This window comes from Carlito syrichta, unplaced genomic scaffold (assembly GCF_000164805.1).
Source record: "Carlito syrichta isolate Samal-C Ts95f unplaced genomic scaffold, Tarsius_syrichta-2.0.1 Scaffold304483, whole genome shotgun sequence".
NCBI classification, from domain to species: Eukaryota; Metazoa; Chordata; class Mammalia; order Primates; family Tarsiidae; genus Carlito; species Carlito syrichta.
Genome location: NW_007248579.1, coordinates 230110 through 243806, shown reverse-complemented (window position 1 = coordinate 243806; position 13697 = coordinate 230110). Strand labels below are relative to the sequence as shown.

The 13697-nt window shown below is 49.6% G+C and overlaps 1 protein-coding gene across 1 annotated transcript in view; it reads right to left on the bottom strand.

Moving 5' to 3' along the window:
- LOXHD1 (lipoxygenase homology domains 1) overlaps positions 1-13697 on the bottom strand; it is a 170435-nt gene that overhangs the window by 104270 nt on the left and 52468 nt on the right. Inside the window, exons 8-12 of the mRNA XM_021713353.1 lie at positions 12857-13107; positions 7876-8011; positions 6870-7030; positions 5813-5899; positions 5275-5410 (exon numbers count right to left, since the gene is read on the bottom strand). Coding sequence (XP_021569028.1) covers positions 5275-5410; positions 5813-5899; positions 6870-7030; positions 7876-8011; positions 12857-13107 — 771 coding nt within the window. The remainder of the gene's footprint in view (positions 1-5274; positions 5411-5812; positions 5900-6869; positions 7031-7875; positions 8012-12856; positions 13108-13697) is intronic.

Below are 13697 nucleotides of genomic sequence, written 5' to 3'. Positions count from 1 at the left end.
AAACTATCTGGGAATTCAGGAATCCTCTCTCCTGGGAGCTCCAGTCCTCTGGGTTCAGGTGCCCTGAGGTCCCAAAGACCCTATCAAGGGTTTTTATTCTCTATTCTCTCTGGGGACCCTCTGAGTGACCCAGACACAGAGGTCCCAAGCTCCTTCTTGGCAAGAAGCCTGCGAATAATGAAAAAGACTTCAATTGTTAACATCTGCAGTGACAGACTTTAGCAGATGGGGAAGTGCCTCCACACTTTAGTTTAAAAATTGAAGCCCAGGCCAATGAACGAGAAGCTACAATCCTCAGCCCTTGACTCCCATGGTGCCATCACTTCTGTTAGGCACACAGCAAAGAACACCAGTCTCATTCATTCACTATTTCCCGTGGCTATCGTGGAAAAAGCGAGGTGGAAATAAACTGGGAGCTGGTGCATGGACTGCCCAGGCCACCAGGTCTGCACTGACTTAGCCCAGTCCCTCCCAGAAGCCTCTCACTTCTCAGTGCTTATTAGGCTGGCCCTTTGTTTGGAAATAAACAAGGAACATGCAACTTCAAGCTCAGAAGATAATTGACATCAAGTTGGTATTTACTCATTGTACCTGCATCCCAGACTCTGTTTCAGGGACTTCCAGGAAGTCATGCACATTATTCATTACAGGCTGGGACGGACTGGGGAAACGAGCACTGCCCCAGCTCTGTTTACTGATGCGAAGAAGCCCTCAGACGGGAGAGGAGTTCTGAGGACCAATGCGGCGAGTGAGGACACATGGGTGTTCTGAGTATCAGAAAGGTTGTGGACCAGAAAGAGCAGTCAGTGGACAGAGGTCAGAGTGGCTCCTGGGCTCTGAAGCAGGGCCAAGGACCCCGAGGGTTAGCAAGTGGCATGACAGCAGGACAGGCAGCCTTGGGCGCATGTAAATCGCCAGCACTGGTTTTTTTTTTTGAGTTGGAGTCTCACTCGGTCGCCCAGACTGGAGTACAGTGGCCGCTCCAGGCCACCACAGCCTCGACCTGCTGGGCTCCGGTGATCCCTCCGCCTCAGCCTTCTGAGTAGCCGGAATTACGGGCACGCACTACCACACCAGGCTGATTTTTTGTAGAGATGAGGTCTCGCTGCCCAGGCAGGTCTTGAACCCGCGGGCTCAGGCAATCCACTCACCTCAGCCTCCCAAAGGCGCGGGATTACAGGCTGAGCCACCAAGCCCGGCTATGGAAATGGTTCTTAACTAGCATCACAGAGGACAGAGAGCAAATAACAGCCAGACTCACCCTACACGCTGTGCTCTGTTCAAATGCTTACGGGCAGTTAAGCACGTCACATCACTCGTAGAGATGCTCTCCCCACCACCATGTGGTCTCTCCTTGCCCACCTATCCCTCCCCATGGGAGACCTCACTCAAATGTCACTTCATCTGCAAAGCTTCTCCCACCTTTTAGGGCAAGAGGTTCACCTCACCACTGTGTTTCCCCAACATTCATGCGCCAAGTCCAGCCCGTCGCCCCTTCAAAATATTCTTGAGTTTTCCTTCTCCTCTCTGGTCTGCACAGATCCTGCCTGATTTCAGGACCCCGTGTTCTGTCTCCTGGATGACCGCTTGTAGTTTTGCCTACAGATGTGTCCTCTATACACCTGTGAGTGGACAGCCCCTGGCAGACCAGGAGGCATGTGGGGCAGAAGGAGCTGGGAGTTAAAGGGTAGGGTGGAGGGTACCGAGGTCAAGAGGTGGAAGGGAGGGGGACCTGAGCCAGAGGGGGGGTCTTGGCAGGCTGACCCTGTGTGAGGTGCCAGGGAGGGGCAGTCCATGTGGACTGGGAACGAGGCCCACAGAGCGGCCTCAGCACTGGGATGTGGACACGTGGGTTTTCATACAGACACTGAAAGAAGTAGACAGAGGCCCTTAAATCTCGGGATGCACAGAAATTCATCAGCAGGCTTACAGAATGCACGTTACCGGGCATAGCCCTCAGAGAGGCCTGGCAGCATCTCCGGGCTTCGGCCTAGGGATCTGCATATAATAAACACTCCAGACAACTTTTACATAGAGGCTCCCTGGACCATGCTTGAGAAATGTCTTCTGTTATGGGCTGAATCTGCCCCTCCCCAAACTCATACATGGACTTCCTAACCCCCTGGTATTTGGAGACAGGCCCCAAAAGAGGTCATGAAGGCAAAATGAAGTCACATGGGCAGAGCCTGGTCCATCCTTGTAAGAAGAGGAAATAGGGACACAGACCCATGTACACAGAGGGTAGAACGTGTGAGGACACGGCAACAAGATGACACCCGTAAGCCAAGGAGCAAGGCCTCAGAGGAGATCACATCTGCCCACATCTTGATCTTGGGCTTCCAGCCCCCAGAACCGGGAGTCAGTAAGTGTCTGTTGCTTAAGTCACCCCATCAACAGGGCTCTGTTGTGGCTGCCTTGGCTAACAAATACACCATCTGGGACCACGGCAGGTGTTGGGGTCTTGACACTAGCCCAGGGGCACATGGTACCATCAGCAGGGAGAGGGGCAGCGACCAGAGGCCCACGGAAGACGGCAGGCAGTGTCGGGAGGCGATGGGCGTCCATGCTGGGCCCAGGCAGGAGTCTGACCAGGCAGGAGTCTGGAGAACAACCCCCTGGCCTGCCCCCAGCTCATGGGGAGGGAAGACAGGGCCCTGGGGGAGAGTCGTGCTCCAGTCAAGGCAAGGAGGGGTGGAGATGAAGAACATCCTGGACCTTCGAAGTAAAAATGGTGGCTCTCTCCCTGGCAAAACCTCACAAAATGACGATCTTCAGGTTCTTTGCAAGATTCAGCCAAAAAAAAAAAACAAGGCTGGGGAAGGTGACAAGTGCAACAGCAGCAACATTCTGAAAGCTACAGAGAAGCTAAGCAGGTAGTGAACACCCTAGCACAATGGTTCTCAAAGTGGAGGTCCCCACCGGTAGCAGCATTGACCCCAACCAGAAACGCATCAGACAAGCAGATTCTCAGGTCCCACTCCAGACTGACTGGAGCCCTGCAACTGCGTCCTCACATGCCCTCCAGCAGAGAAAACAAGAGGAAGCTGGGGAAACCCTGACTCAGTGGGTCAGAAGGGACTGAGCAGAGTGGCCAGGTGCCGAATTCGAGAAGCAATTCCACACAGGGACAGGGAGGACTGTGCCAGGCAACTGCAGAAGCCGAGACCGAGGAGCTGAGGCTGTGAGGATGAGTTGGAAGAGCTCAGAAGGCAGGCAGGGCCCCAGACTCCGCCCATCACTGTCCACCTGCCGGCTGGGTGCCAAGTGGGCGGATCCAGCAAGAACAGGCGCCCTTCTGCCCGGGGGGCCACATGTGAATTCGGGAGTGCCAAAAAATGCATGCACGTTTTAAGGGATGTTATCTACCTACGTACAACTTTTCAAAGTTGAACTGAATGACAGTAACCATGTGTAGTATGATATTCGCTCAAAAGATGGCGTTCATCAAATGAATGCCAGCGTCACCATGCGACAGGCAGAACAGTCAAAGAAAAGGACAGAAGCACAGTTATCGCTCGAGGCACGCAAGCCCTCTCTGAAGTGGCCTTTGAAATTCAAGAACGTTGTGGAAGGACAGCGACAATGGAGGCGTGGATATGTCACAGAACCACCAGCACCCCTCACAACGTCGCGCGTTCGTGATGAGCTTGACACGCGTGGTCCTGTGTGTGACGTGCACACGGGAAGACCCTGGAGACCTCGCACGGCAACAAGCCCTGCGGTCATTCGCTGTAACCAGAAGCGTTTGGGTGCTGGCACAAACACTCTGAGCACCTCTTGTAATTGCAGAAGTCAAATGTGACTTGTCTTCATTTTTCATTATCAGTATATTTTGAGCATTACAATTTTAATACCATTTTTTTCCTTTCTTAAAACGTGTATACATGCTAATGATTGGGCCACATGTTATCTTATTTGCAGAGAGACACTGATCTTGTTCCCAAAGCAAATATTCCTGAATGTGAAAAGGCAGTGTGGTGTCTTGGGGTGGCCATAGAACCAGGAAGCAAGAGGCCACGCTATCGGTCTAACTCTGTCTCCAACTCACTGTGGTGTCAGCACCACAAGAACCTTCCCAGCTCCTGGTCTGCACCAGACTACTTTAAGGGCCTTTGGACACACATATTCTACAGTCTTATACTTAATAGAAGAAGCATGACGCTTATTATAATCCTTGCCAAGACGGACAGACTGGGGGGGGGGGTCTCTTCCTAGGCATTTTCTGTTTGGGGTTTCTACATTCTTGAGTATTTAACTCTGATCAAGTGAAGTCAACCAATGTATACAAAGCTTCTGCTGAGTGGGCAAAAACCAAGTGCTCAGAAGCCTCCCACGACCACCTGTGAGATGACACTGCTGAGTGTTTAAAGGGGCTACCAGGACTCTGGGCGACATCATTTCCCGTCTGCTTTTAGCTTTTTGTATTTTTAACTTGTTTTTAGAGCGCTGAGGTCTCACTACGTTGTGCAGGCTGGTCTTGAACTCCTGGCCTCAAGCGGTTCTTCTGCCTCAGCCTCCGGAAGTGCTGGGATTACAGGCATGAGCCACGGTACCAGCCATAATTCTGCAAAGTTACTTTCCTGCTAAGAAATCAAGCACGACCACAAGGATAGCAAACAGATTAGCAATCTATCGTAAGCGCCCCGTCAGTCATGGTTCCTGTCTGCTTGGAGTGTTGTACTGAGGTCACAGAGCTCATTTCAGACTCTCTGGGAGAGGATGCTGGGATCACTTAGTCATGTCTGCCGTGGGAAAGCCACGGGCCATGTGCTCTGCATTCGCCAGCACACTGTTTCCCTAGCCCAGAGGCAAGATGGCCTCCCTTTGGCTCCGTGAATGCGAACCCTGGACTCCAGGGCAGAGGCTGAGACCCCTCCTGCTGTCCCTAGAAAGAGACAGGGCTGGTAGGTAGCAGCCAAGAGTGGCTGTGACAATCTGGCTCCATCTTTCTGTCTGGGGGAGCCTTTTAGGCATGATTTCCGGGGAGCACAAGTCTGTTAACTTCAGGGAGGCTCTGGAGAGTTCTCGCTTAGTACACAGCCCTCTCACCCCTCCGAGCCCACTGGGGTGCCGTCCATCGTCCCTCCTTCCTGCCGCGCCGCTCACGGTCGGCCTCCCGTATCATGCCATGAAGATGGCTTCTGCTTGTCCATCTCGAGGCTGGGAGCTTCCATGCCCACTCTGGCCTTCAGAGAGGGCCGAAGCTGCGTGGCGGGCAGGACTCTCGCCCCAGGCAGGGTCTGCCTCTCCCAGGACAGGCCGGCCAATACTCACTGCCCATGATCCTGCGCACCGTGGGGCCCTCCGCGGTCATCTCCCTCACGATCTCATTGTCGTCCTCATTGGCGTCCAGCCAGCGGTTGCAGTTGAAGTTGTACTTGTCCTTGTTCAGCGTGTTCACCAGCGTCATCTGGAACAAGGCTCTGGGTGAGCGGGCCGTGGCAGCAGAGGCGTGGCGGCAGAGGCCCTGCACCCCCGGTCCCCGTCTGCTGTCCACCGCAGGGAGGTTGGGCCTTGCCTGGAGACAACCCTCGGGGAAGGCAGAGGCCTGCACCTGCCCAGCAGACTGGTGAACTGGGCAGCGTGCGAGCGAGCCCCCACACACCTAGGTGCATCCTCGCCTGCTCTGGAAGTCCTCTCCCCTCCCTCCCATCAGGACGTCCCCACGGCCTGGATCCAAGTTCAGGTCCCACTGCCAGCCTTCTCTGTCCCCGCCCCTCCACACAGAGGCAAGCCACGCGATGGGTCACAGACGGGGACCGTCCTGCCTCCTCTCCCCGCCGCCCCCAGACCCCGAGGCGACCTGTCTCACCCTTTCCAGATGCCACCCAGAGCCGGGACTCCTCCTGTCGTGCCATGCCCGTATCTTGTAAAACCTGCCGAGGTCCGGGAGCTCAATCTGGGGCAACAAACGGAGCACAGTCAGTGGGCGTAAACCAGGAAGGGTGCATGTCCTCATGGCCCGCCGGTGCTGGGAGGTGCCTGCCCTGGGCTGTTTCCTCAGCGGGAGGGAGGTCAGCCAGCTTCAAGCTGCCCTCACACGCTCTATCCTCCTGGGACCCTGGAAGGATAGAGCATGGCACGACAGGCGTGGAGCCGGGGTTCAGTCTGGGCAGGTGAGACCCAAGGAAAACTAATGGCCCGCTGCGGGATGTAGCCTAAGGGCCTCCAGGCCATAAGTGCCCATAATGGCATCCAAAGGGCAGTCCAATCCTTGAAGCAGGCCTGCAGCCCCGGACGCTGAAACAGACGAACAGACCAACACAGCAGTCGCGGCCTTTCCGTGGCTCGCGGTCTATCAGGGAAGGCGAACACGGAAAGGGTAGCGAGCTGGGTAGTGGGACAGAGGCACCCATGGGTGCTCCGAGAAGGAGCGGCAAGCTAGAGTCTCCTGCCTAGAGGTCAAAGGAGCACTGTTGGAGAAATCGAAAGTCTTGCTGCAGTGACATACAGGCTGAAGGCCTTGACGTTGAATTTCTGGGGAAATGTTCTGAAAGTCACGCGTTCCCTGAAATCCGGCTCCTGCTCCCTCATCCGCCTGGACTGGGCAGTCTGACGCCAAGCACGCCCAGGGTCCCTGTTCTGGACAATCCTCCCGGTCACCCAGGTCCTGCACACCCTCCATCCCACATGGGCGTCCACCTCGGGCTGTATCTGGACTGTCTGGTTCCGATGAACGGCCCAGGTCCAAGTCATGCCCATTCGACACCTGGCCTATCCATCCTCAGCGCTGTCACCCTCTGCAAGGGCCGAGCTTCTCCACTGTGCCTTTCTGTCTTCAAAGCCGGTCCTCAGCCTGGCTCAGGGAGCCAGTGCCCCCGGCGACAGCCCTTCCCCCCTTCTCCCCCCACCCCCCACCCCTCGCCTACCCTGAACTTCTCGATGATGCCCGGCTTGAACCACTTGTTGTTGGGATTCAGGAGAATCTCATCTGACCGCCCCTTCTGCCCGTAGATCTGGATGAAGATGGGCGTGTTGGTACCGGCTTTCTTGAGGTCAGTCGTCCAGACCCACAGGGACCAGGGAAATTCTACGAGACAGGTCAAGTTGCAGGGTTAAGCTCAAGAAGTGAAGAGGTGCTCATGGTACCCAAGGGAAAGGGCAGACAAGCTGAAGTGGTCGAGATGAGGGCAGGCCTCATGCAGGTGTGCCCCACTCTCCGCAACCCATTAGAGCAGGTGCAAGCTTAGATGCCTAAGGATTCCTTGCTGCTAAACACAGGGGCTTTAATGTGCTTTTTAACGCCTGCTGGCATGTTTTATTTGCTTATTTCTAATTTTAGAGATGTGGGGTACAATTCAGGATTAGGTATACAAGTGGCCATCGTACAGGTAAAGTTTGGACCTTCCCTTGGTTCCCACTTAGCCTGGTTTGAGATCAGGTGCCCTTACTGATGTATGTGCCCCCCTCCCCCAGAAGGGTCCCGCTGCTGCCAAACCCTATCTTATTGTATTATGGAAAGTGTTCAGGGCCTGCTTATTTTGAGAACATGTGGTACTCAGTTCTTTGTTTCTGTGATAGATCACTGAGTGTGATACACTCTAAATCCATCTGAGTTGCTGCAAAGTCCACATGTGGCATGTTTTAAACGAGGAAGAGTTGACTTCGCCCACACTATGTCCGATACCTTCGGGTGTCCTGCTATGAACCATCTGGTTAACACCCAGCCCATCATGGCAGCTCATTCAATCCGGGGACACTGGAGTCAGCCCTGGTGCCAAGGGTGTAGCTCTGTGTGGCCCGCAACTTGGAGAACGGAGCTGCCTGGGAGGGCTCGTTCCTCCTCTCTGGAGGAGAGTTGCCCAGCAGTCTGACATCGTGGTCTTTTCTGACTCCGCCTAGCAGGCTTGCAGGGTCTGGGCCTCTCCTGCTTACTTTTCAGGCGCTTCTTCCTGAGAGACACCATCTCGTAGAGCTGCCTCTCAATCAGCCCGTCTGCCTTCTTCTCGTCCAGCCAGTTGCTGCATGGGAAGGTCTGCTGGATGCCAGTGAAGGGACACAGAACCACCACCTGCAGGAGCAGAGCACAAGCATCGTCTGTGTCGGGTCCCTGGTGGGGACCTCGTCACCACACCCAGCCGCCACCTCCGCCCACAGAAAGGGACATCTGATGCTGATCTCAGGACTCTCAAAGAAGAGCACTTCCGTTGCCTGTCTTGTTGAACCTCAAGTTAAGAAAGCCCTCCTCCAAGAAGGCTTCCAAAGTAGGCCTCACCCATCGTCCCGTTTGCTAACTCAGATCTCAGACCTTTTCCTCGATATACAGCATACCATGTTTCTCCATGCACAATGTAAAATCTCAGCTAATCTTAACTAAATGAACTAGACTACTAAATCAACTGCCTGCAATTAACTTGCAGAAGCAAAGTAAACCCTGTGGCAGCTAATTAACATCTGGCCTTCAATACAAAGTTCAGCTACCTTCTTCTAGGCTTGATCCTCACTCAACAGCCTCGCTTTTTCCCTTCTCTATCTCTGCCCACACTCTGAACCCAGGGGCTTCGAACACAGCCCTCAGGCCACTCACACTGTGGATGTTCAGGGAACGTTTCTGGAGCCCTGCAGCACAGGGCTGGGCTGCGGCCTGCTTGGAACTGGGATGCAGGGGGAGGTGAGTGATGGGCGAGTGAGGGAAGCTTCACCTGCATTTACAGCCGCTGGCATTGTTGCCTGAGCCCCGCCAGTCACGGGAGCGTGAGCCCTATTGCGAACTGCGCGTGAGAGGGACCTGGACGGCAGTTCTTTGTGAGCACTGAAGGCCTGACCAGCTGAGGTGGAGCTGAGGTGGCGACGCCAGCACGCAAGCACGGATTAATATGAACGGTGAAGTTTGACCGCACTTCCCTCCCGCCCCCCGCGTGGAAGGATTGTCTGCCCTGAGGCCAGAAAGGCTGAGGACCACTGCCACAGACTCCTCCATCAACAAGTAAATTTTGAGTGTTCATATTGTTGGGTTATAAGCTTTACCTTCTTTTAAACTTGAAATTGAATTTTTTGACACTCCCGTTGGTCGAGCTTTTGACTGGTCTTACTGGATATAAGTTTATTGTCAGTTATTCACAGTGACTACAGTTGACTGTGACTTTCTTAACTTGAATTCTTATCCTTAGCTGTCCCAAGTATCTCTGAGAACTCACCTGACACTCTTTATCTGACCATCATGATGAACCTTAACTTCTAAGAAGCACTATAGGGAGGGATCCTGAGAGACGGAGGGAGGGGAGGATGTACCCCTTCAAATTCCTAGAGACACACTCCTCCCAAAAGGGAAATGGTGGCTCAGGACCCCAGGCAGTAGCGCCCTCAAACATTAGTCCTCTGACATCTTAGATTTAAAAGATAAGAGAATGCTATATGTTTTTAAGTTTATGTCAGTGCCTTTGATAACATACAAATGTACAAATTCCAATAAAAATAGAGTTCGTTGAAACAGACTGGATAAGAAATAGAAAGACCGAATAGCCCTATAACTAGCACAACTAAAACTTTGTTTTTGATCTGTAATTCTCCCTCTCTCCCCCACACACATCTATTTTGCAGGATACTGCAACTGAACATTTGGGAGCATACCTTTGCAATTTTTGGCACCCTCTTATAGGAGCGAGAATACTTCCAGTTTCATTCTAGTATCATTCTAGTATCAAAATTAGTCAAGGGCTATATAAGAAAGAAAAATTCAGGGCTAATGCCACTCATGAACGTAAACAGAAAGATTCTACATTAAGTGTTGCCAAACCAATTTCCAAAACACATAGAATGATAATGCTATCACTGAGTTTGGTTTGTAAAAAGCAGAATTGCTTTTACCATTTGAAAATGTGGTTGTATTCATGTACCGATTCAACAAACCAAAGGGAAGGGCTCTACGACTGTCTCACTGAGTGCAGAAAAAGCATTAGGTAAAATTTAATACCAATTTATAATACAAATTCTGAACAATATAAAAACACAGAAGGAAGTTTCTTAATCTAATCTCAGCATGTTTATCAGAAACCCTCAATAAAAGCTATTAAATAAAAACTTAAGATGTGAGTCCCATCAAATCAGCGACAAAACAAAGATATCCACTACTGAGACAGACCTACTGTTCAGCATTGTACTGTAAGTCTTAGACCATGTAGTCAAACAGACAAAAAAGAAACAAAAAAAGTAGACTTTGAAACGAAAAGGCCAAACTGTCACCATTCACTGACAATATGACTGCCTACAGAGGAAATGCCCAAAGAACTTACTGATTCATCATCAGCATTAATAACAGAGTTTAGCAAGGTGGCTCTACATCTGCTCAGTGCACAGAAAATACTTCTATTTCTACATCAGCAACAAAGGGTTAGAAAATATAACTTTTAAAGAGATACCATTTATAATAGCAACAAAACTCTAAGGTCCCTATGAATATATCTAACAAAGACATGCAACTCCTTTTTTTGTTGTTTTGGGTTTGTTTGGTTTTTTTTTTCTCTTGGGGGTTTTTTTTGAGTTGGAATCTCACTCTGTCACCCACACTGGAGTGTAGTGGCCGCTCCCGGCCACCGCAGCCTTTGACCTGCTGGGCTCCAGCAATCCTTCCGCCTCAGCCTTCCAAGTAGCTGGAACTACAGGCGTGCGCTACCACACCCGGCTAATTTTTTTGATTTATTGTAGAGATGAGGTCTCACCAAGTTGCCCAGGCAGGTCTCGAACCTGCGGGCTCAGGCAATTCACTCGCCTCAGCCTCCCAAGGCACAGGATTACAGGCTGAGCCACCGAGCCTGGCACATGCAACTCCTTTATCAAGAAAAATATAAAACTATATTGAAAATATTAAAGGAGACATAAAATTTAAGAAGTAAGCCATGTTCATAGATAGGAAAATCCAATATAGTAAAAATGTCAGTTTCTCCAGATGACTTTAGAGAGGCAATTGAACTCTGTTCAACAGCATTCTTCATGGAATGCAGCAAAAAGCATTCCTGAAACTTTTATGGAAGCATAAATGATCATGAAGAGTCAACATGTTCTAGAAGAGGAAGAAGGAAGAGGAAGAGGAAGAGAAGAATGACAAATTTTCCCTAGCAGATTCTAAAACCTAATATGAAGGAATGAAAAGAAGACAGTGTGTGTTATATTAGTGCAGAAATAAACTAAATTAATAAACACAATAAACTAGATAGCTCAGTGGCAAAATCACATGTTCTAAGAATTTGATAAATAATAGAGTTGTCTTTTCAGAATAGTGAAGAAAGAGTTACTATTTAGTAGGCCAGTGCTTCCCAAACTTCCTTAGTGACAAGAATGATTTGAAGCACTTCCTGTACAGTCCCTGGAAATTCTGACTCAGTAGTTCTGAGCTGAAGCCTGGGAGTCTATTTTTAACAATGATTCCAGGTGATTCTACACTTTACTCAAGTTTTAAAAGCCCCTCAATAAGCGTTGCTGAAATATTTGAATATCCACATGAAAAAAATTGAATTCCTACCTCACAAAAAACAATTCTTGGTAGATTAAAGATATATTGGAAAAATCAGAACTTAACATTTTGTAGATAAGGATATAGAAGAATGTCTTATAGCTTTAAGAGAAGAGAATTTCTTTCAATAATGCAAAAAGCATTAACCATAAAGGAAAAAATTGACAAACTCTAGAATACTTTTAAGTTAAATCTCTTCCTCAAAGAATATTATAAACAAACTATCAGAAGATATGTGAACATATAGTTTCACCAAAGGAGTAGCATCCAAATTAAACTGAAAAACTCCTAGGAATAAATTCAGAGATAGATCAGTCAATAGAAAAATCAGCAAAAGACATGAACAGGCAGTTAACATAAAAGGAAACATGAATGGCCAATGAGAAATGAAAAAGTGCTCAACCTCAGTAGTAATCGTGACACTAAAAATTTAAAACACAATGGGATTATTTTACAGTCTCCAAATGGTGAAAATTGAAAGTTCAGATAATGTTAGGTGTTGAAAAGGGTGTCTAGAAAAAATACCTCTTACCGATGGCTGGCAGGAGAGTAAAATGGGGCAATTGCTTTGGAAGGCAATCTGGAATACTTTGGAAATAACAATAATCTTGTAAAACTGAAGATTCACTTACCCTGCAACCTAGAACCTCCTCCTGAGAAGCTCTGTCCCATTTGTGTACAAAGACACGTGTACAAGAATTTCATGGTAGTGAAAATCAAGAAACAACTTCAAAATATCCATCAAGAGAGGAATGGGCAGATATATTGCAATTGATTCATACAACGGAATACTTACAGCAGGGCAATGGGTGAAGGAAGCTTCTGTTATCATTTAGGTGGCTATCTAAAGCATAATGTTGGGTGAAAATTGTCAGTTACAAATGGTGTGTACATAGACAAAATTCATAAGAGTGTATGCCCTTTGAAGGAGAGAGACCTATATGACTGGGGAGAGGCAGAGGATGTTCCAAAGGTTTGGGAATGTTCTATTTCTGAAGCTGTGCAGTAGACACAATGGAGTTATTGTCTTAACATTCACTCTATCTTACTGTTATTATGTGTGCTCTCTAAAGTATAAATATTCCACATTACAGACATTTATTTTAAGATACTTGTTGATTGAAAGATTCACAACCTGAGGTGAAACGCTATGCCAGGAATCAGAGTAATCTAGAACCGCCAGCTGAACACTTCTGGGTGACACACTCCATCCTTGGCCTTGGGGTACGCAGACAGAACAGCCTTCGTGCCTGACCCCCGACAAGACAAGCTAGATGGACACAGGACCACCACAAATGCCTGATGAAAGGGATTGCCCAAAGGAAGGAGCAAGTAGGAGTCCAGCCAAAGTTCATAACTTGCAAGCCGCATCAGGGAAGGCTTTCCCGGGTTGGGAACATTCCTCACCTTCTCGCAGTACCAGCCTCTGTTGACGCCCACGTTGCCGTGCCCGATGGAGACCCGGCTCAGGGGACTGAGGAGGACGGCCAGCTCGATGTGAAAGATGTCCGTGCGGCCTCGGTCAAACACACCGCCCTCCAGGAAGACTTTCCCGCTGTTCTTATTCCCTCGGGCCCCGTACATGACCAAGTAGATTTTGGATTTGGTCCCAGCACCCCGCACATCCCCAGTGAAGATGGTGACAATATACGTGATAGCTGAAATGGAAGAGAGGGGTCGAAGTGAGCTGCATCGTGACACCGCCCCCCGTCCCCCAGCTGACGGCGATGTCCTGTGCTAGCCCATCCTCCACACACACTAACTCCCACTCAGGTGCTCTCCCCCACATCCTCATCCACCCGTGTCCACCCCCTCCACACCTTCTCACCCCTCCGTGTCTTCCTTCCTTCCCCACATCCTCCTCTCACATCCTCCTCCACACATCCTCATTTCCCCCAAGCCCTCTTCAGACGACACCCACTGTCCCTCTCAACCTCCTCTCATCTTCTACAGAGTTCGAGTGTCAGTGCATCTTAGTTTGAGAATAAATTCCCCGTAATCATTACAGGAAACCATCAGTCCTCATTCCCGGAAACTAGCAAAGAGAAGGAGTTACTTGGGTTGGCTAAGAATAGGACCTGTTTTTGCTGATAATTACCATGTGTTCATTATTAATAGCTGTCAGATGAATTCTGTTATGTCTAATATAATTATAATAGTCAAGTTCATTAGTGGAGATTTATATTTGGAGCTCTCTGATTCATTTAGCTGGCTCTTTTCCTGATAACTTAAAAACATAACTTAATAG